Source organism: Chaetomium tenue, assembly GCF_020726465.1.
Source record: "Chaetomium tenue strain MPI-SDFR-AT-0079 chromosome Unknown F5144scaffold_4, whole genome shotgun sequence".
In the NCBI taxonomy this organism is placed as follows: Eukaryota; Fungi; Ascomycota; class Sordariomycetes; order Sordariales; family Chaetomiaceae; genus Chaetomium; species Chaetomium tenue.
In genome coordinates this window covers 3,615,587-3,633,269 of record NW_027117332.1, presented here as the reverse complement: position 1 = coordinate 3,633,269, position 17,683 = coordinate 3,615,587, and the positions used below count along the sequence as shown (strand labels likewise).

Here is a 17,683-nt window from a genome sequence, read left to right as displayed (position 1 = left end):
GTACTTGTCCGCGCACTGGAGCCGTATGTGTGTGAAAGCGCAAAAGGCCCTACCGTCTTTTTACTAAAAGGCTCACCATACATCCGAGAGAGTTGATATATCAGCATCACCTTGTGGCAGCACCTTCCCCCTTATGAACCCCTCTCCAGCCTCTCTCATTGCGGCGGTCCTTCCTTACCTGCACATCTTAAAGGCCCAACTAACCCCGCACTGCAAAACCATAAGATGGAATTCAACAAACGCTGGAACGAGCACCTACGACGGGAAGCGTCAAAGTTGAAGTTCAAGGTCCGGTGCCCGACGTGCAACCACGAAATCTCTCAGGATGGCGCCAAGGGTGTGTCCACGAGCTTCGAGAAGCATTACCAGGATTCTCACCCCGAACTGCTTGCTGAAAATACCACCGAAGAAGAAAGAGCCGAATTCATACAGGCTCAATGGGAGGCTGCCCAGCCGCCGGCCGACAAGCCAATGGCTACCCGCAAGAAGGCGGCGCCTCACCCGGCAGCAGGCTCCGGGGACCGTGTAACCAAGAGCCCCACACCGAGCATCAAGAGGGAGGGTTCCAGGTCTCGGAGCATGTCGCCGCCAAAACGGTCCAAGGCTCGGGCCGCAGCCCCGCCGGCGGGAGAGGACAACCTGGCCGACGTCTCCCGGGGCGCCTATCAGGGCAAATTGTGGACCGACGGTGACGCCCTCGCCTCCCGCCGCCCCTACGACAAGTCCAATGTTGCCAACAATCAACGCCACCGCACTTCCTCCGGCTCGGCCCCGAAGCAGCACCGCTCAACTCACGCCCTCCCGGCCCGGGGACCGGTCCACCCGCCCGCTGAGGATGATGATGCGACAGAGATTATCAAGCAACCCGAGACGAGACCCATCTCCCAGGAACAGCTAGTGGCCGAGGTGAAGGGTATCTACGCCGGCCTCGTGTTGGTGGAGAGTAAGTGTATCGAAGTGGACAACAATCAGAGCTCGCAAACCGACCCCGCCAACAAACTCAACCACGATTAATGGCAGGCCTTGATCGCCCTCCACCGGACCCTGCTTCACGAACACCATGACTTCTTTCTCGCATCTCAGCACCCCTCGGCAAGCCCGGCATTGAGAAGGTTGGCTGCCAAGTACGCCATGCCGGCCCGGATGTGGAGGCACAGCATTCACAGTTTCCTCGAACTCCTGAGGCACAGGCTTCCGGAGAGTTTCGATCACATGCTTACGTGTGATGTACCCGAAGCACCAGAAGAATGGGAAATTGATAAGGAGTTTGCGGGTCCACGTTATCGCAAACCCGGATTGGCTGCAACCTTCGCCACTCTGTTTTATTTACACGTGACTTCGTGAGCAAAGCCCCACCTGTCCCGCGCGTCAACCAATTCTGATGTTCCCGTCCACCACGATTTCATAGTACATGCACCAGATCTCTCGGCATCAAAAACATACCCCTTGTCCCCGCCTCGAAGCAGGGGTAGACCCCTGGAGACAAGAAAAAAGTCCTGTCTCCAGGGATCACAGATATGCACGAGTTGTGTTGGAGCAGGCTGGCACTCTGTGGTCACTTGAATTTGCTCCTGCAAACCACAAATCAGCGATGGATGTCACCCCGCAGAGTACGCTTAGCGTAGGCTCCCGGGTTGTTGCCCGTCAATCACCACAGGGTGTGTGTAAGCGTTCGTGTCTCTGAATTTTTCCTGAAGCGAAAGAGCTACCATGAAAATTATATTAACCGTCCACGAGGCTGGCGGCTCGTGAGTGGAAATGGTTGGTGGGCGGCCATGTCGCCAAGGACTTGAATCCGTGGCTTAGTTGATGGTCCGTGCGCACCTAGCTGGCTTGTTTGACGCTCAAGCTCTTTCGTGGATGGCGTTCAACCTCACCGCAATCATATCACCGATTGTGGATGTTATCCTGTCCGGAGGACAATATTGCGCTCAAACTTTTGGAAATTGCTATGGAAAATTGATAAGCGAAATTTCTATGGGAAATTGATAAGCAAAAAAATAGTTTGCAATTGGTTCGTGAGCACGCTGCAGCGCGAAATCGGTCACGTGTCTCATTCGCGCTACCAAACCTCATCCACGTGCCCTCGCAATTCGCTGACCATCGCGAACATCGCCATTCCCGGCCTAAGCCGAGTGATCTCTCCGGCCTAAGCCGACCGATCTCTTGCCACCACGTTCTGGGCCTTGACCCATTGACCCTCCTGTGCTCAGACCTCCTGGTCTACCTTCCAACATATCCCATCACCAGGTTGCAGTCAGCTAGGTCAGGAGCGCAAAGAAGAGTTATTAATAATGTCCCAGCCTCCAAACAAAACCGAAATTTCTCTCTCCCCGCCGCGGGCGGTTTTCACAACCCGCCCGCCACCACTCATCCCCCCTCCGGGCACGCCCCCGCTACCCGCCATCCCCCTCCGCTACCCATCTAGTAGCGCATCACCAACACGCCCGCCTTCAGGATATTCCTGGTCCCGATGGTCATCCCCTGGTCATTCCTGACCGTGACCGCGGGCGTCGCGCAGGTCCCGCCGATGGGGACATAGTCCAGCGGCTCGTGGGCCTCGGTCGCGAAGCGGGTGCCGCCGTCGTTCCACACATACTGGAACGTCAGCCGCGACTGGAACAGCTTGGTCGACAGCTCCCAGGCGCTGGTTGTGATGCCGAAGAGGTCGTAGAAGGCCTCGTTGGCGATGTTGGTTTGTGTGGGGGGCACCGGGGCCGGGGCGGGGCCGTCGGAGGTGCTGTCGTGGGAGGTGGGGGGCGGCGCCGGGGTGGTCTTGCGCAGTCGGGCGAGGAAGGGCCCGATCATGGTCTTGAGGTATTGGTGGTGTTGCGTCAGCTTGAAGTTCTTGAAGGCGGCGGCGTTGCTGCCGGAGGTCATTTCGCTGATGAGATGGGCGCGACGGTCGATGAGGGTTTGGCGGTCGTAGGCCTAGAGGCTGACTGAACAGAATCGGGCTCAACATCGTATTCCAGGTGCCGCAATCCCGCCTGAGGCACTTCACTCCCGGGGTGACACACGCGGTAGTGCCGAGTCAGTGCGTCAGCCCTGCTGAGTGTCTTATCGGTGCAGAGTTCGCAGCGAAACCGTTGCTTATTGTGAATGGTGTGCTCGTGGCGTGTAAGATCGTAGGACCTCGAGAACTGCTTATTGCACACCTCCCCTCTAGGGTTCACCCACTCGCACTTGTGCGGTCCGGCTTGGGTGCCTAAATGCGTGGTGACCCGCCGATGGGCTTTTCTCTTGCGCTCCTGCACCTGCGCCGGTGTATCACCGTCCACGCGAGTGTCGGCCAGTTGTTGGGGATTAACACTATGAATGGACTGGGCCGCTCCTGTGTTTGCAGAGCCAAACCATATGTCGAGGTAGGAGCCGAGGTCAAACTCGAAGCTTTCGGTAGAGGACTCTTGTATGGACATCGTCGAGGTCGGGCCAAATAGAGTAGTGGTGAAATACGGCGGGGTGGCTCTTTTGGACGTTGTGTAAGGAAAGAGGGCAAAGTTCAAAGTCGCACGAAGGGAATGAATGTAAAAGGGAAAAAGCTCCGTGCCCGTTGGCCCCGTATTTCCGGCCCCGAACCCGTACCACGGCCCCACTCGGTTGGTCCGTTTGGGATTGTACGGCCCTGATGGAGATGTAAGTTACGCTGGGCGAAGACGATAACAAACATCGGAAGAGATCTTGGCTAGAATGACCTTGTTGGCTCATACCCAACTGGGTGATGAACTGCTTGGTCCCCGGTGAGATTGCATGAGTACGAAGTGGCTCTGTCCACCCGCCACCACTCATCCCCCCTCCGGGCACGCCCCCGCTACCCGAGGCAGGGTCGCCCAAGCAGGGTCGACCAGTTAGGGTAGCCCACTCAGGGTCGCCGTGCATATGACTCCGAGGAAAAGTGGGCGGAGCAAACAAGGCAACCATCGCGGCTGGCAGGGGAGGGCAGTCGCATGCAGGGCCTGCCAGCTGTACATATACCCAACTTGGTGATAAAACACCGCTCCACGGTGAAATTGAATCGAAAAAGGGTTTGCTCTCCCCCGGAAGCACGGGATATTCTCAGCTGATCGGCTATTCTGGTGCTCTATCGGCAGAGAAGCGTCCGAATCCGTCCTTCTTCGCATGAAGGGTGATGGGGGGGGGGGGGGGGGAGTGGGGGGAGGGGAAACAGGAAGCGGGATCCTTGTACATGCACCAGATCTCTCGGCATCAAAAACATACCCCTTGTCTCCGCCTCGAAGCAGGGGTAGACCCCTGGAGACAAGAAAAAAATCCTGTCTCCAGGGATCACAGATATGCGCGAGTTACGATGGAGCGTTGGAGCAGGCTGGCACACTGTGGTCACTTGAGTTTGCTCCTGCAAACCACAATCTACACATGGGTGCTCAAGGAAGGGATAAGGAACAAGTAATGTCGTCCTGCATCTGGACAAGTGGCAAAGTGCATGGGACTCCGAGGCAAGGCGGGCGAGGCAGATAAGGCAACCATCGTGGCTGGCAGAAAATGCAGTTTTGAACCCGCTGCATGCTATACCCAACTGGGTGATGAACTGCTTGGTCCCCGGTGAGATTGCATGAGTACGAAATGGCTCTGTCTCGGGGAGCGCGCGGGATGGTTCTCAGCCGGTCAGCCATCAAAGTCACAAAGGGGGGGTGGGGGGTGGGCAGGAAACGGGAAGTGGGATCCTTGTGCATGTGCTGCTAGGAGAATTGGCACACTCATGCATCGTAACCATTGTCAAGGGTGGGAACAGCGCACCTCATCTGCCAATCTTGCCAGGGAGTCAAACCGCGTGACAACCCCTGCCGCCAAAGCCTTGAGGTTTGTCGGCAGTGATCACAGATAACGCTAGCCCATGTTGAAGCGAGCTCGGTCGTCCGTCCCCTCTCTGCCGTGGACGTGACGCTGCGCTTCACTTTCGAGCAACCAGGTCCTCCTTCGGCAGGTTGCTAGGATTTCTTCTTCATCCTAGAATAACAAGTACTACATTTTTACAGGCTAGGGGAGCTCTTCGACATCCTCTTTCGGCTCATCCAACGAGGGGGCGTCGGATCCGGGTACATGGCCCATGACATCGCAAGCTGGAATTACCCCCTGTTCAACATTGCATTTGCACTAGGAGTCGTGCGCGCGCTGCCCGCAGTTGCGACAATCACAAATATCAGACCCCGCGCCCACAGCAGCCCACACCGCAGCTGAAACGCCGTTATCGCCGCCTTCTCGGCCGCTGTCGAAAGTAACGGGACTTGATGTCCCTAGGTTCTCCAAAAGTCCCCTCGCTGCCGTCTCTACCGCTGCCGTCCAAAGGAACGGGTCTTGTTGCCCAGTTGCGTAAGAATGCAGTACGCCGCACCCGCTTCATGCATCAACAAACCGAAAACCGGCAGCGCCAGCGAGGAGAAATATCTACGCCCCTTTTTTTGTCACTGTGGCAAGAAGTACACCCAGGACAATCTAATTTCGGCACCAGCGGAATCGTCGGTTGTCTATACTTTCTTCAGCCATTTAAAAGCTAACTATTACTTCATAGCACTGCGCGGTGGTCTTGCAACCTGTGCGTGTACCGCACACCCAGCCGAGACCTGTTCCAACACCACTGGATACACCATTTGAACCCGTCTTGTCCCCCACGGAAACCGCCACCGGCTTTGGATCTAGCTCGGTCAGCCCCTCACCAGCCCCTGATTTACAAGGACGAGAATGGCGACAAGTCCAAGAGCGAAATCCTCTACGGCAGAGACTTGCACGAAGCGCCAGGCTACAACACACCGAGGGAGGTGGATGTAGGCAAGGGACTAGGGCTGGAGCTGGAGGATGCTTGGAATTTGCAGGCTGGTGACTGCTGGATCATGCTCGAGCAAGATTGCCAAGCTGCTGTATGAAGCCGTCTAGGGTACAGTGGGTGGGGGTCCCTGCTTCATCGTCCAACCATCGCGGCCATACGGCTCCCGGAGCGCGTAGTCTTGGTCGCGTCCGTCTACGTGGGGCTCGCGATGGCGCCTGCGCAACGAGAGGTATGCGGAAGGTCGTCGTGGACGAGGTCGTACGGCTTGCCGGTGCTCGGGGGTGGCTAGAGGAGGACGCGGTCCAGGAAGTCGAGAAGCAGCGCGTTGAGGCCGGCAACCTCTCGCTGGATGCCTTGGCAAAGAATATAAAGGCCAGACGATAGTCGTACGAAGCTGCCTCCCCATACGAGAACTAGAGATATCGTAACAACCCGAGGGAGGGGTACGGGAGGCAGGGGAGGGCACCCCGGCACGAAACATTGGGCGAAGTCTGGAAGGCAGGTTGTCAGCGGGCCCTGGGAAGGAAGGAGGGGGGGAGGGGGGGAGGGGGCTGGCTCGAGCGAGCAGGAATGCCGGACCGCTGCTGTCTGCTGGCTGTTGCTTATTGGCGGCGTGCCTCAACGGTCACGCACCTACGTGAGGACGCGGCGTTGGGGGGTCAAGGGGGTTCCCATGTACTCAGAACCGCCCCTCCTGGTATGTGTGCACTTGGGCACAGCGGGCAGCCCGGGCTGAGTCCTTGTCGGGCATCGACGCTGCGGCTTGGCTGGACGGTTGGCCATCCTCGCCTCTTTCTGTTGGAGACGCGGCCGACCTGAGGGATATCATTGGGAATGGTAGCGGCGAGGCAACTGCGCGGATCCAAATCTCATTCGTAGGCCCGTCTAGCATGTCCTTTCCGGGCGAGGTGCATCGGAGAGGGCGTGCCATGCTGCTGGGCGACACCGGCCGCGTTGGCCGCCACGGTCGCGTTAGGTTCTCGCCCGGCTTCTGAGTGAGTCCAGGCGTGAACTGGTCGTTTCCTCAGTTGGATGTCATTTGCCCTTAAGAAAGATGACGGGCTCCGACACGTGCCACGCGCCATGATCTGAGGCCAGGTAGCAGCCGGACTAGGAAAGGGCACCGACGTTTGGCCGGGGGCTGCGTAGGAGTGCGCGGGCAATGACTGTAGGCGTGCCGCTGCCAGTCTCGATCAGCTGAAGATTTGAGGAGCCAACTGAATTGGGTTCTCACCCGTTTCCTTTCCCAGAGCAAGTCCGCCGTGGCAACTTCGAGTTGCTGAGGTGTCAGGGTCAAGCTGTAACCCCCGCTCTCGGGCAAAGAGTCGGTCCGCACGCCCAGGGATGCCCGAGTAGACCCAGTGGAGGACCCCAACCTGTGATAATATCCAAATCCGCCAGTTGTCTGGAAGTGCCAAGGACAGATCCCTGGACCCAAACTTCGAAAATTTGGGTCCAGGGATCATCGATAAACGCTAACCCAGATCGAAGCGGGCCGGCGTCCCAGACCTCGAGAAAAAGCCTGGGCTAATCAAAGGCTCTCAGTGGGTCACTCTGGATTGCAGACAATTGGTGGGTAGATCTGTTCTTACACTTCACGGGGCCGACGTTTACGGAGAGTAAGTCCTCTGCCTCAATCATGGAAGTGAACAAGCGCTTCCAAGGCTCAGTGTCGCTCACGACAGGCGTTGGCAAGAGGAGGCTGGTCTGCAAGACGGGGTTTGGGATCCCACCAAACGGGCGATGCTGATCATCCCTATACTGCTTCAGGCGGTTGTCCGCCGCCGCGAGCGTGAGACCGCCCACCTGGCTGATCTTGCCGGTAACCAGCATAATCATGTTTTCCCACCGCAGCTTCTCTTCTTCCGATATGTTATTATTATTCATACTCCGCTATGCCCTAAGGCGTGCCGGACCCTCTGCTATTTAGTGTACAGGAAAACCGTGCCTTCCCGGGCCGGGTGAAAAACCATGCGGAGTTCCGCCCTGCTTCGATGTACGCCAGCGCATGTCTGATCCCTGGAGCCAAAAAAAAGATCTTTGGGTCCAGGGGTTGTCACATGAGGGCCGAGCGCTCATATCCCTGCTTCGAGCAAGCGGGGGGGACAAGGGGACGTTGGCCAAAGCATGCCAGTCATCTGGATTCCAGGTCCTTTACCAGTGCCAGTTCTCCGAGCAATTAGGTACATGTTCAAGGATCCCGCTTCCCGTTTCCTGCCCACCCCCTGCGTTCCACACCATCCTTCATGATGAGAACAACGAATTCGGACGGCTCTTTGCCCCAGGGCACTAAACGGAACTTTGTTGGAAAGGCTGACCAGCTGAGAATCATCCCGCGCTCCCCGAGACGAGCCATATTTCGTACTCATGCAATTTCACCGGGGACCAAGCAGTTCATCACCCAGTTTGGTATATGTACATCTGGCAGTCCCTGCATGCAGCGGGTTCAAACTGCATTTTCTGCCAGCCACGATGGTTGCCTTATCTGCCTCGCCTGCCTTGCCTCGGAGTCCCATGCACTTTGCCACTTGTCCAGATGCAGGACGGCATTACTTGTTCCTTATCCCTCCCTTGAGCGCCCATGTGTACCGTGTGTTTTGGAACACCTCACTCACGATTCGCGCCACTTCCGCCTGCTGTCGGCCGTGGTTACGCAAGCGTTCGGTATGCAAGCGCCGCGGTTGCGAGCTGCTCTGTGAGATGTCTAGGGGCCGTCCATCCTCTGATCAGCAACAGGCCTCCTTCTTCTTCACCGGTCAGCCCAAGTATTTCTGAGGCGCCCTGCAGCTTAAAACAGCCCCCAGAGGCTCGGCAGCCTGTCGGGAAGACTCGGCATGGTCCATCAATACATGTCCCAGGTCTCAAATTGCTGCCACGCCATCTTCGCAAGTGGATGCGGTTGCTCGGTAAAAGGTCACGGGCGGGCTAGAGAGAGCCCCTGAAATCGCGGTGCTCGTAGGACTGAGGCGTAAAAAGCGAAAAGGGGGTAGGGTACCACCAGGCCAACCACCCACACAGGAACCCCTACCCACACAGGATCACCCACCCATACAGCTCTCTGCAGTCTCGCTTCCCCCAATAGTCACACACTTTTCCGGATACGCAGCCCAGTCTCTGGCTCCCGCCACACGGAGGCCGCTCGCAATCACCTCTCAATGAACACAGGGTGTGCATACGAGTTCGCGTCTCTAACACACTCTACTGCCCAAGTAGGCTTCCCATGCAGCGGCCGAGGGGGGTGCCCCTAAAGAGCGCACCTGTGGCCATACACCGGATGGTCTGGGATTTGTAACGGCCCCGCCCCCCCAATAACTGGATTCGAGTTAACTGCGGACTTGCGCAAAGATCCTGAAATAATTGGTACCGACTCGCCAAAGACCCTGTGTGAACGAAAGTCCTGCAAGCGCGGTTATGCATTATCCAATCGTTTTGTGACAACAAAATAATGTCGTTCTCAAAGGATTCATCTCTCGACAACAATGGTACTATGAGGTAAGGAATGTGTCCCCTCGACAGGTCCATTTACTTACACATTCCACAGTTCGCCGGGGTATTGTCAGCACTGCGGTAACATCCAAGCACCAGGCCACACGCATTGTCGACCCAGAGATTCCCGCCGCGGCATCGCAGTCGTCCTGAGCTCGCAGCTATGGGAGATCCTTTCCTTCAATTGAGGAAGATGTCATCTGGAACCCCGCAACAGACCGACCGCCGGGAGAAGGGGTTCAGGGGTAAGTAAACAAAAGTCACGTGACATGGGTTCCCGTTTGGGATGAGCACGAATTCGCTCAGTGCCTCCCCGGATGTAGTTAGCGTGCTAAGGCCCTATACGCCCTGTGCCTCCGGGCGAAATAAATTCCATCCATCCATCCACTCAGTGCCTCCAGGCAAAATAAAACTCCATTCATCCATGGTCGTAAGACCAGACTCCTTTTCGCCTCGCGCTAAAAGACTGCGGAAAAATCTGCGGAAGACGGACGCCCGTAACCTCGTGGAAGCTCCTCACTTCGAGATGCTCAGTCAAGCTCTCCAATGTAAACTCGCCCTCTCAGCCACCAGAACGACGCCGAACGAGACTTTTCAAATGCAATGCGTGTTGGAGAATGAAGGTCCTGCGGCCGTGCACCTCGCCAAGCCATGAGCGAACGCCGTGAACACTCAACTCGCCCCTGTCTTGCAAATTCCGCTGTGTCCGGCAAACGCCTTGTCGTCTTGGCGCGTGCGGCAGCATCCGTTTTATTCAAGTCGCCTGCTTGCCCCCTCCTCTTTTTCAGTCGCCTGCTTGCCCTCGTCTTTTCCAGGTTCACAGAACGCGATTGCCCGGGCTCTCACATCCCACCACATCTCTACGTTACCCTGCTCTCCCATCCTTCTCAGCTCAGTGTAAGAGAGACACCGACCTTTCGCCGTCTAGTTTCAATGCCATCCCCTTCAGACCTCGCCCTGCTCTCAAAGCGTAAATACGCACTCCGGGCCACGGATCCATTCGACTTCGCCTCAGCGTGGGAACACTCGATCCTACCGCTAATACTCAACGAGCTGATTAAGGAGCAATGTACGGAATTTGCCATCAACGTGCACAACTTCCCCGGACAGTCGAGCGAGGCGGTGCGGCGGGTCATCTACATTACCCTGCCCGCCGATATGGACACCGCGGCGCTGGAGCCGGCCGTCAGCTCCCAGCTAGAGCATGTCGTGCCGGCGCATTTTGAGCCCTTGGATTTGGAGTTTTTGAAGGGGTAGAAATCGCATTGATGGTACGTTCTCACATGGAAAACCAGGTAAAGTACTTGCGGCTGACAGAGGGGACGAGGAAGCTCCCCAGTGCAGGCGACGAGCAGGCAGTAAGTCCGAAGATATCTGTATCCGGACGGGCCAGGGTGACACCAAAACGTTGCTAGTGATGATTCTCTAACTGCGTAACGAGAGCAGGGACAGGAGGGGGCCTGGGCACTGCACGGCGCCAATGCACGGACCTCTCTACTTCCTCTTCGGTGATCGGTGTCGTTTTTTTCTTTGTTCTCTTCTTGCTTGGATCGGCCGGAGAGGCTGTCCGTCTTCTTTGTTGCTTCCTGCTTGGCTCGGTTGGAGAGGCCGTTTCCCGTTTCTTGGCTCGTTATTCGCCGGAAACAAAACTAGACACTGTCATGATCACAATGAACCTGCTTCTGGTCCGGAGGCCACGAAGACGAAAACGTCCTTCATAGAGGTATTACAATATAGCAGCAACTCTGAAAGAGACTTTCCGCGTTAGATTTCCGCCTCGGTCCAGAGGGGCGCGTCCTCTTCGTCGCCGGTTTCAGTGCCCTGGCCAGATTCAGGCATGGCATCCCATTCTCGAAGCCACGACTCGCGCTTGTGGTCTTCCTCAAACCGCCGTCTGGTCTCCTTGCCCCGTTGTTCCAGCTTGACGACATGTCGTTCAATCACTTAAGATAACTTCTCATCTCGATTGGCTCGGTACCTCAATACCCACGAGCTCTTTTCTGACTGCCAGTGCTCCCGTGGCATCCAAGCCCTCGTCCGTGCTTAGGAAATACCGTTCCGGAAAGGTATTATCCTCAAGTACCTTAGAGTACACCGAGGGCTGTCCAAAACAGACAGACGCAGCGTCTGAGGAAGGCGAGGGAGGTGGAGACGTAAAGGCAAGCGGCTCGTTGTCCAATATCCCGTTCCCGTACCACCCTCCCGCCTCGGTAATTCCATCGGCACAGATAGGTAAAGTATCTTTCAGGTCCGACTGACAAGCTGCCGTTGAGAACTCACCCAGTGCCGTGCTGACCGCGAACTGTCCGAAGTCGATCCCGTAGCCGAGCTCCGGCGAAGGCTGCCCGACATCAACGCTAGGGTTGAGCTCCAGTAAAGACCAGAAACTGCACTGCGCTTTCTCGATGTTGAACGGTGTTGGGGGAAATGCTGAAGTCTGTTCAAAGCAGATGCCACCAGCCTGCGGCTTCCAAGTATTCTCCAGCTCCATGCCTACATCCGCCTCCCTCAGTGTGTTGTAACCTGGCCCTTCGTGCAAGCCTATGTCGTAGAGGATTTTTCCCTTGGACTCGCCGCCATTGTCGTTATTGTAAATCAGGGGTTGGCGAGGGGCTGACCGAGCTAGATCCAAAGCTGGTGGCGTTTTCCATGGGGGACAAGACAGGTCGCAAGACCAACGCGTGCCATCTAGTAATAGTTAGCTTTTAAATGGCTGAAGAAAGTATAGACAACTGACGATTCCGCTGGTGCCGAATTAGATTGTCCTGGCGAGTGTACTTCTTGCCGCAGTGGCAAACGAAGGGGCGCGGAACGCTCTTCCAGCTGGCGTGTTTCTCGCTGGCGGTTTTCGGTTTGCTGACGCATGAAGCGGGTGGAGCGTGATTCTGCATTTTTACGCTTGAGCAATTCACGTTCCTTTGGATGACAGCGGTAGAGATGGCGGCGAGGGGACGTTTGAAGATCCCGGGGAGATCAAGTCCCGTTGCTTTTCGACAGTGGGCGAGAAGGTGGCGATAATGCGTTTCAGCTGGTCCGCCAAACTTTCCCCGGTTCGTCGCCACTATTTTTGAGTCCATCGTCCCAAGGCCTACACGCAAGAAAGCGTGCCGAGGAAGCTGGCCCACCAAACCACGACAAGGACAAGTGGTCCGGCCAACTTCTCCTAAATTGTCACCACTGCTTCCAAGTCCATGGAACATCATCAAGAGAGCCACCAATAACAGAACCTGTACAGTTACCGAATAATATCGGCGTTCGATTCCGAGGTGCCCGTTACGATTGGTACGTATCGTTTTGCTCAAAAACAAGGGCAGTCGTCCATTGTATTAGACTACACAGTGATATCAGGCCTAGAGGATCTGCAGTCAGAGCCCAGTATTCGTCCTCCACCCACAGCGCAAATCACAGTTGATGCCCACCCCAGAATGTCGCATTCCCGATAGGAGCAAACCCCAAGGACCGCGGAGTTTCGCCCTGCTTCGATGTAGGCTAGCGCATGTCTGATCCTGGAGCCAAAAAAAAGATCTTTGGCTCCAGGGGTTGTCACATCAGGGCCAAGCGCTCATATCCCTGCTTCGAGCAAGCGGGGGGGATAAGGGGACGTTGGCCAACGCATGCCAGTTCTCCGAGCAATTAGGTACATGTCCAAGGATCCCGCTTCCCGTTTCCTGCCCACCCCCTGCGTTCCGCACCATCCTCCATGTTGAGAACAACGAATTTCGGACGGTGGGGGTTAGGGTTATGTATGAGGGTGGAGATTTGATTTGACTCGAATTGAATAAATAACCTTGGAGAGAAGAGCATTCTCCCTAATCAAGGGGGCGCGGGTCGGCAACACGCCATCGCGAATGACCGTGCTTCATCGGAAACCTACCGGCAGGGAAAGTCTGATATTTGTGATTGTCGCAACTGCGGGCAGCGCGCGGACGACCCCTGTTGCAAATGCAATGTTGAACAGGGGGTAATTCCAGCTTGCGATGTCATGGGCCATGTACCCGGATCCGACGCCCCCTCGTTGGATGAGCCGAAAGAGGATGACAAGGGAGACTCCCCTGTCTTCCTGAGCGCTGCAGCCGCGCTAAGCAGAAAGGGGATGACAAGGGAGACTCCCCTGTCTTCCCTTCGCGCTGCACCTTGGTACATACGTATCTTTTCTGCCGCCCCAGGTAGGTAGGGTGGGTACCTTTCTTGCCTGACGACCCTAACTGGGCGACCCTAAAGTAGGCGACCCTAAAGTGGGCGACCCTGATTGTGCGACCCTGAGTGGGCGACCCTGCCTGGCTGCCTGGCACACTTGGATTTCTCTCTTGTTTCATCTTGCGACGCCAGATGTGCAGAGACGTTGCTGGAGGCATTTGTCCGGACCCTCATCAAGACGGTAACGAGCTCGTCGCCAAAGTCACTGGGAATCCCAGCCCGGGCCAAATTAGAGCGGGGACCTTCCAATCAGGTCGCGGACGTTTGCGTTTGCCAAACATCAAGTTTATGATGCAAATAAAGATTCAGGCTCTCTGCCCGACTGCATCCGAATAACCAGCTCGTCCCATCACGCTGAGCATTGACGGAACCCACGATGCCCCGCGCACTTCACCGAAAGCGACCCCGATGTCGATACGGCAAGGGATGGACCGGGGAGCCTCAGCCTGCCGGTGGGAACCGGAACCATGAGCGAGATTTTCGCCCCATCGTGACCAGAGCTCTCGGGGGTGGCCGTGGGCGTCGAGGCGATGGACACGGAGGCAGCGGTGGCGAGCTGGGTGAAATTTGCCGGGCCACTGGTGTTTGCTCGAACCGCCGCCTGGTCTCCTCACCCCGTCGTTCCAGCTTGAGGATGGCGTCCCTCATGTCTTTATCAAGCACGTTCTTCGGCTCGATGAAGTCACTGCGCGCCGGCTTCCGAAACAGATGCAGCCCGTCCCAGCTCTGCGCCCTCGACAGCTGCACGTACAGGCTCATGAAGCTGGGTTGAGTCGCCGTCCCGCTGGAGTGGACGCCTTTGAGGTTGACGAGGACGTCCGAGAATTTGTTGGATTTGGAAGGCGGTGAGGAGGGGCAATTCAGGGGTAACTAGTGGCTGGGCATTAGTATTTTCAGGATCAGGGCGAGGCCCGCGGCAGTGGGAACAGGACAGAGACACAGAGACACAGACATCATCATCAATGGACTGGTTGCCCCTCTTTCATCACCTTTTGGCACCCAATCACCTTTGTACAGTCAATTCGTAGCTGTTGGCTTTCCAACAGAATTGTTTTCCCTGGCTCTTCTGATCTGTCATGGCGAAGGCCGGCGTGCAAAGAGGCCCCGTTCGGTGGGTGACCCACCTGAAACCCGGCTTGCCCCTCCATCTGCCTTCCTTGCCCCGCATTTGGCTCGGGATGGCGACCGTCTTGCTCTTGATCAAGACGGTGCCGTTGGGGAGCCCGGGGATGGCGAGGCCCGCGCTATCGTCTGACTGAAGGAGGACGGCCACCGGCGGTCCAATATGAAGAGTCACATCGCTGGCGAGGGCGATGGTGCCGGCGGCAAGGTCGGGAAAGATGTCGACGGCCTTGAAAGGCGCCCCGTTGACTACCTTCAGCCCGACAAACTGGTTGCGAGTCACCACGACCGGCATGCCTTGGGCGTAGAAGAAGAGGCCGGGGGTCGGCAGCTGCGAGTCGTCTCCGTAGCGGAGCACGTAGCATAGGTCCCCGCACCCAATCGCTTCCCCGACTCAGCATCGTGCTTGGCCGCAAACACTGAGATGTGCTTGCCATGGGCGCGAGCCCACTGGACGACGGCCGCCATGTTCAGGTCCCACCGGTCTTGGTTCAGAGGCGTGATGGCTCTCAGGCCATCTACGAAGGAGGACTCGCACGACCGTGTATGGAGGCGGTGGCATAGCCGCTGGAAGTCTAGCTCGGTCTGATCACCGTTGCGCAGGCGCCGGAGGAAACCCCGCAGCCTGACGAAGTGTACGTGCGGGGGTTAACGGTCTCTGCACCTAGCACAACATGCCAATACATTCTGAGAGCCTCCGAGGTGCTTTTTGTGAGGTATAATGAGGAAATATAGAGGATGAAGAGAACAGGGGAAAGGGGTGAGCCTTGGGGGACCCCTGCCCGAATTGCCGTCGGTGCCGCCGTCTTGCCGTCGAAAAGAAGGGTGGCCTCTCGACCAGTCAACCAGTCTCTCGTCCAGAGGACCAGCCACCTCGGGTAGCTCATTTCTCGCAAAGTTGCTAGCAGTCGGGTGTGGTTGACCGTGTCAAAGGCTCCTGAGATGTCCAGTTGCAATAGGGACGCCGCACCCTTCTGTCTCCACGCCTCCTGGACCTGGGCTACTACTAGCCGGACAGCCAGCTCTGTGGAGCGGTGTGCCCTGTTCCCCATTTGTTCATCTGGTACGAGGCCGTTGACTTCTGCAGTTTGAGTGACCTTCCTGGCGACCACTGACTCTATTACCTTCCCTAGGGTTGGCAGCAGAGCAATGGGCCTGTATCCCCCCGGGGTCTGATACACCGGCGGAGCCTTTCCTGGTTTCGGTAGTACTACAGTCTTCGCCCTCTTGAAACGGTTCGGGAACCATCCTAGCCCCAGACACCTTGTCGCCAGAAGGGCTAGCACTTCAGCTAACGGTGCTCCGCACGCCTTCAGAAGGCCCATCGGGAGCAAATCCTCGCCTGGCGCCTTCCAGGGGCTTGCTCTTCCTATCGCTTCCGTAATCTCGGTATGCGAAGAAAATACGCAGCGGCAAAGACACAAGATACGCGTAACTCAGGGCACTGAGGAAAAGTACAACCGTTACCAGACCTATGATTGCCTTTGCAAGAAGGAGAAGCGCCTCGACTAAACGTCCCTCAAGGATGCAACTAAGAGCTCGTTTTGCATTGTCGTACGACCTCAGTGCTACCGATGGATAACGTTCGAGAAATGGCCCACTGGTAGACATCATGAACAGGGATGAAAGAATGCTGGAGGGGGACGAAGAAAGCTGCGGGGGCAGGGGGATATACGCTCTGTAGCGACGCGGCTGGGTCGGAGGACATCGCAGATGGCTTTTTTCCTCTGTTGGGGGCAGCCACGGTCGTCGAAGCCGGCCTTACGCCTTCAAATGCACCGAGAAATGGATTTGTCGCATTTTACCTTGCGTTGATGGGTGTGGTGGTTGCAATCTGGGATTGCTGTCGCCCAGCTAACCGCCGTACACGCAATACACATTGAGAGGACAGCACACCACTTCCACCCCATTTCCCGCCAGCAGGAAAATTTTCTGGTTTCCCGTATCTTGACCAGACAGCCGACCCCAGACCATGCACAAACCGTACTGACCGCCGTACACGTGAAAACCTTGCGGTAATTCACCGGCGCAAAAACAGACCCAATGAGCGCAGCCAGGACAGCGGCGGAGACAGGAAAGTAGAGCCACAGCGCCCACACGCGTCCCCTCGGCCAGAAACGAAGCCAGTGCGCATGCTAGAACCGTTAGCGAAAAGCCAGACGCGCCGTGCCTGCTGACTCACCTCCGAAAGGCTTCGGTAAATTTGAAGGGCAGTGGCAACATTCCCAAGCACGTCCCCGAGCCGTCGCAACCGAACTGCGTCTGCACCCTCAATCAGGTCACTGCCCCTCCTCAGCAGTAGACCCTTCGTGAAAAAGCCGCCGACGGCGATAACGACAGCGAAGACCTGGACGATCCAGGCGGAGTCAAAAGTCTTTGGACAGGAGGTGTAGAACGTTGGGTTTTGGGAGGGCCCCGTTTCGGCCGTCCTTTTGCGGTTGGGTCGGCGTCTTGAAAGAACCACACAGATCACACTGACGCAACTTAGCCAGACGGTGGAAGAAAGGGTGCCCACTCGCAGCAACCAGGCAAGGTCGAGGAATTCCTGCATAGCAGCGAAAAGAAGACAAGGCAACTGACGTGGCTGTGGGGAGGTGCAGTTTTCGACAGGGCCATATGCAGAGACCTTGCAAAAGTGCGGTTCGCGCGCCATGCACCGACATATATACACAGAACTGGATCATGAACTGGATCACGAACCGCCTAGTTACGCCGTGAATTGCATTTGTCAGGACGCATGGCCCGTCTTGAGCAACGCGGGATAATTCTCAGCTGATCGGCCTTTCCAAGACACAAAGTTCCCTTTGGTGCCCTGTTGGCAGGGAACCGTCCCGAATCCGTTGTTCCCACATGAAGGATGGTGCGGAACGTTGGGGGGGGTGGGAATGAAACGGGAAGCGGGATCCTCGTGTACCTGGCACACTCATGCATCGGCTAGCGGCCCTTGTCCCCGCTTGGCCAAAGTAGGGATACAAGCGCTCGGCCCTCATGTGACGACCCCTGGAGCCAAAGATCTTTTTTTTGGCTCTAGGGATCACAGACATGCGCTAGCCCACCATCGAAGCAGGTCGGGACTTGTTGGATTTGGAAGGCGGT

General features: G+C 56.8%; 7 protein-coding genes across 7 annotated transcripts; 3 read left to right on the top strand and 4 right to left on the bottom strand.

The window, feature by feature from the left end:
• Positions 1-225: 225 nt before the first annotated feature.
• F5144DRAFT_548428 (uncharacterized protein) lies at positions 226-1,226 on the top strand (the record flags this gene model as incomplete). The annotated part of the gene is made up of 2 exons (XM_066787527.1): positions 226-943; positions 1,084-1,226. 2 exons carry the CDS (start codon positions 226-228, stop codon positions 1,224-1,226), a joined length of 861 nt encoding a protein of 286 aa, XP_066643606.1.
• A 1,295-nt stretch (positions 1,227-2,521) lies between these two features.
• F5144DRAFT_574155 (uncharacterized protein) lies at positions 2,522-3,675 on the bottom strand. The gene has a single exon (XM_066789002.1). It carries the CDS (start codon positions 3,417-3,419, stop codon positions 2,877-2,879), a length of 543 nt encoding a protein of 180 aa, XP_066643605.1. The 5' UTR covers positions 3,420-3,675; the 3' UTR covers positions 2,522-2,876.
• A 1,659-nt stretch (positions 3,676-5,334) lies between these two features.
• F5144DRAFT_603205 (uncharacterized protein) lies at positions 5,335-6,071 on the top strand (the record flags this gene model as incomplete). Its single annotated transcript, XM_066791268.1, has 3 exons — positions 5,335-5,474; positions 5,528-5,832; positions 5,890-6,071. The coding sequence occupies 3 exons, from the start codon at positions 5,335-5,337 to the stop codon at positions 6,069-6,071; spliced, it is 627 nt and encodes a 208-aa protein (XP_066643604.1).
• A 279-nt stretch (positions 6,072-6,350) lies between these two features.
• On the bottom strand, positions 6,351-7,621 carry F5144DRAFT_630321 (uncharacterized protein; the record flags this gene model as incomplete). The annotated part of the gene is made up of 2 exons (XM_066792417.1): positions 6,351-6,962; positions 7,375-7,621. The coding sequence occupies 2 exons, from the start codon at positions 7,619-7,621 to the stop codon at positions 6,652-6,654; spliced, it is 558 nt and encodes a 185-aa protein (XP_066643603.1). The 3' UTR covers positions 6,351-6,651.
• Positions 7,622-9,664: 2,043 nt separating this feature from the next.
• F5144DRAFT_574153 (uncharacterized protein) lies at positions 9,665-10,591 on the top strand. The gene has a single exon (XM_066789001.1). The coding sequence runs from the start codon at positions 9,920-9,922 to the stop codon at positions 10,523-10,525; it is 606 nt and encodes a 201-aa protein (XP_066643602.1). The 5' UTR covers positions 9,665-9,919; the 3' UTR covers positions 10,526-10,591.
• Positions 10,592-11,032: 441 nt separating this feature from the next.
• On the bottom strand, positions 11,033-12,159 carry F5144DRAFT_548425 (uncharacterized protein; the record flags this gene model as incomplete). The annotated part of the gene is made up of 4 exons (XM_066787526.1): positions 11,033-11,188; positions 11,259-11,467; positions 11,549-11,902; positions 12,006-12,159. The coding sequence occupies 4 exons, from the start codon at positions 12,157-12,159 to the stop codon at positions 11,033-11,035; spliced, it is 873 nt and encodes a 290-aa protein (XP_066643601.1).
• Positions 12,160-15,895: 3,736 nt separating this feature from the next.
• On the bottom strand, positions 15,896-17,607 carry F5144DRAFT_574142 (uncharacterized protein). Its single transcript, XM_066789000.1, has 2 exons — positions 16,770-17,607; positions 15,896-16,722 (listed from the first exon to the last, which is right to left on the bottom strand). Exons 1-2 carry the CDS (start codon positions 17,238-17,240, stop codon positions 16,357-16,359), a joined length of 837 nt encoding a protein of 278 aa, XP_066643600.1. The 5' UTR covers positions 17,241-17,607; the 3' UTR covers positions 15,896-16,356.
• Between the last annotated feature and the right edge of the window lie 76 nt (positions 17,608-17,683).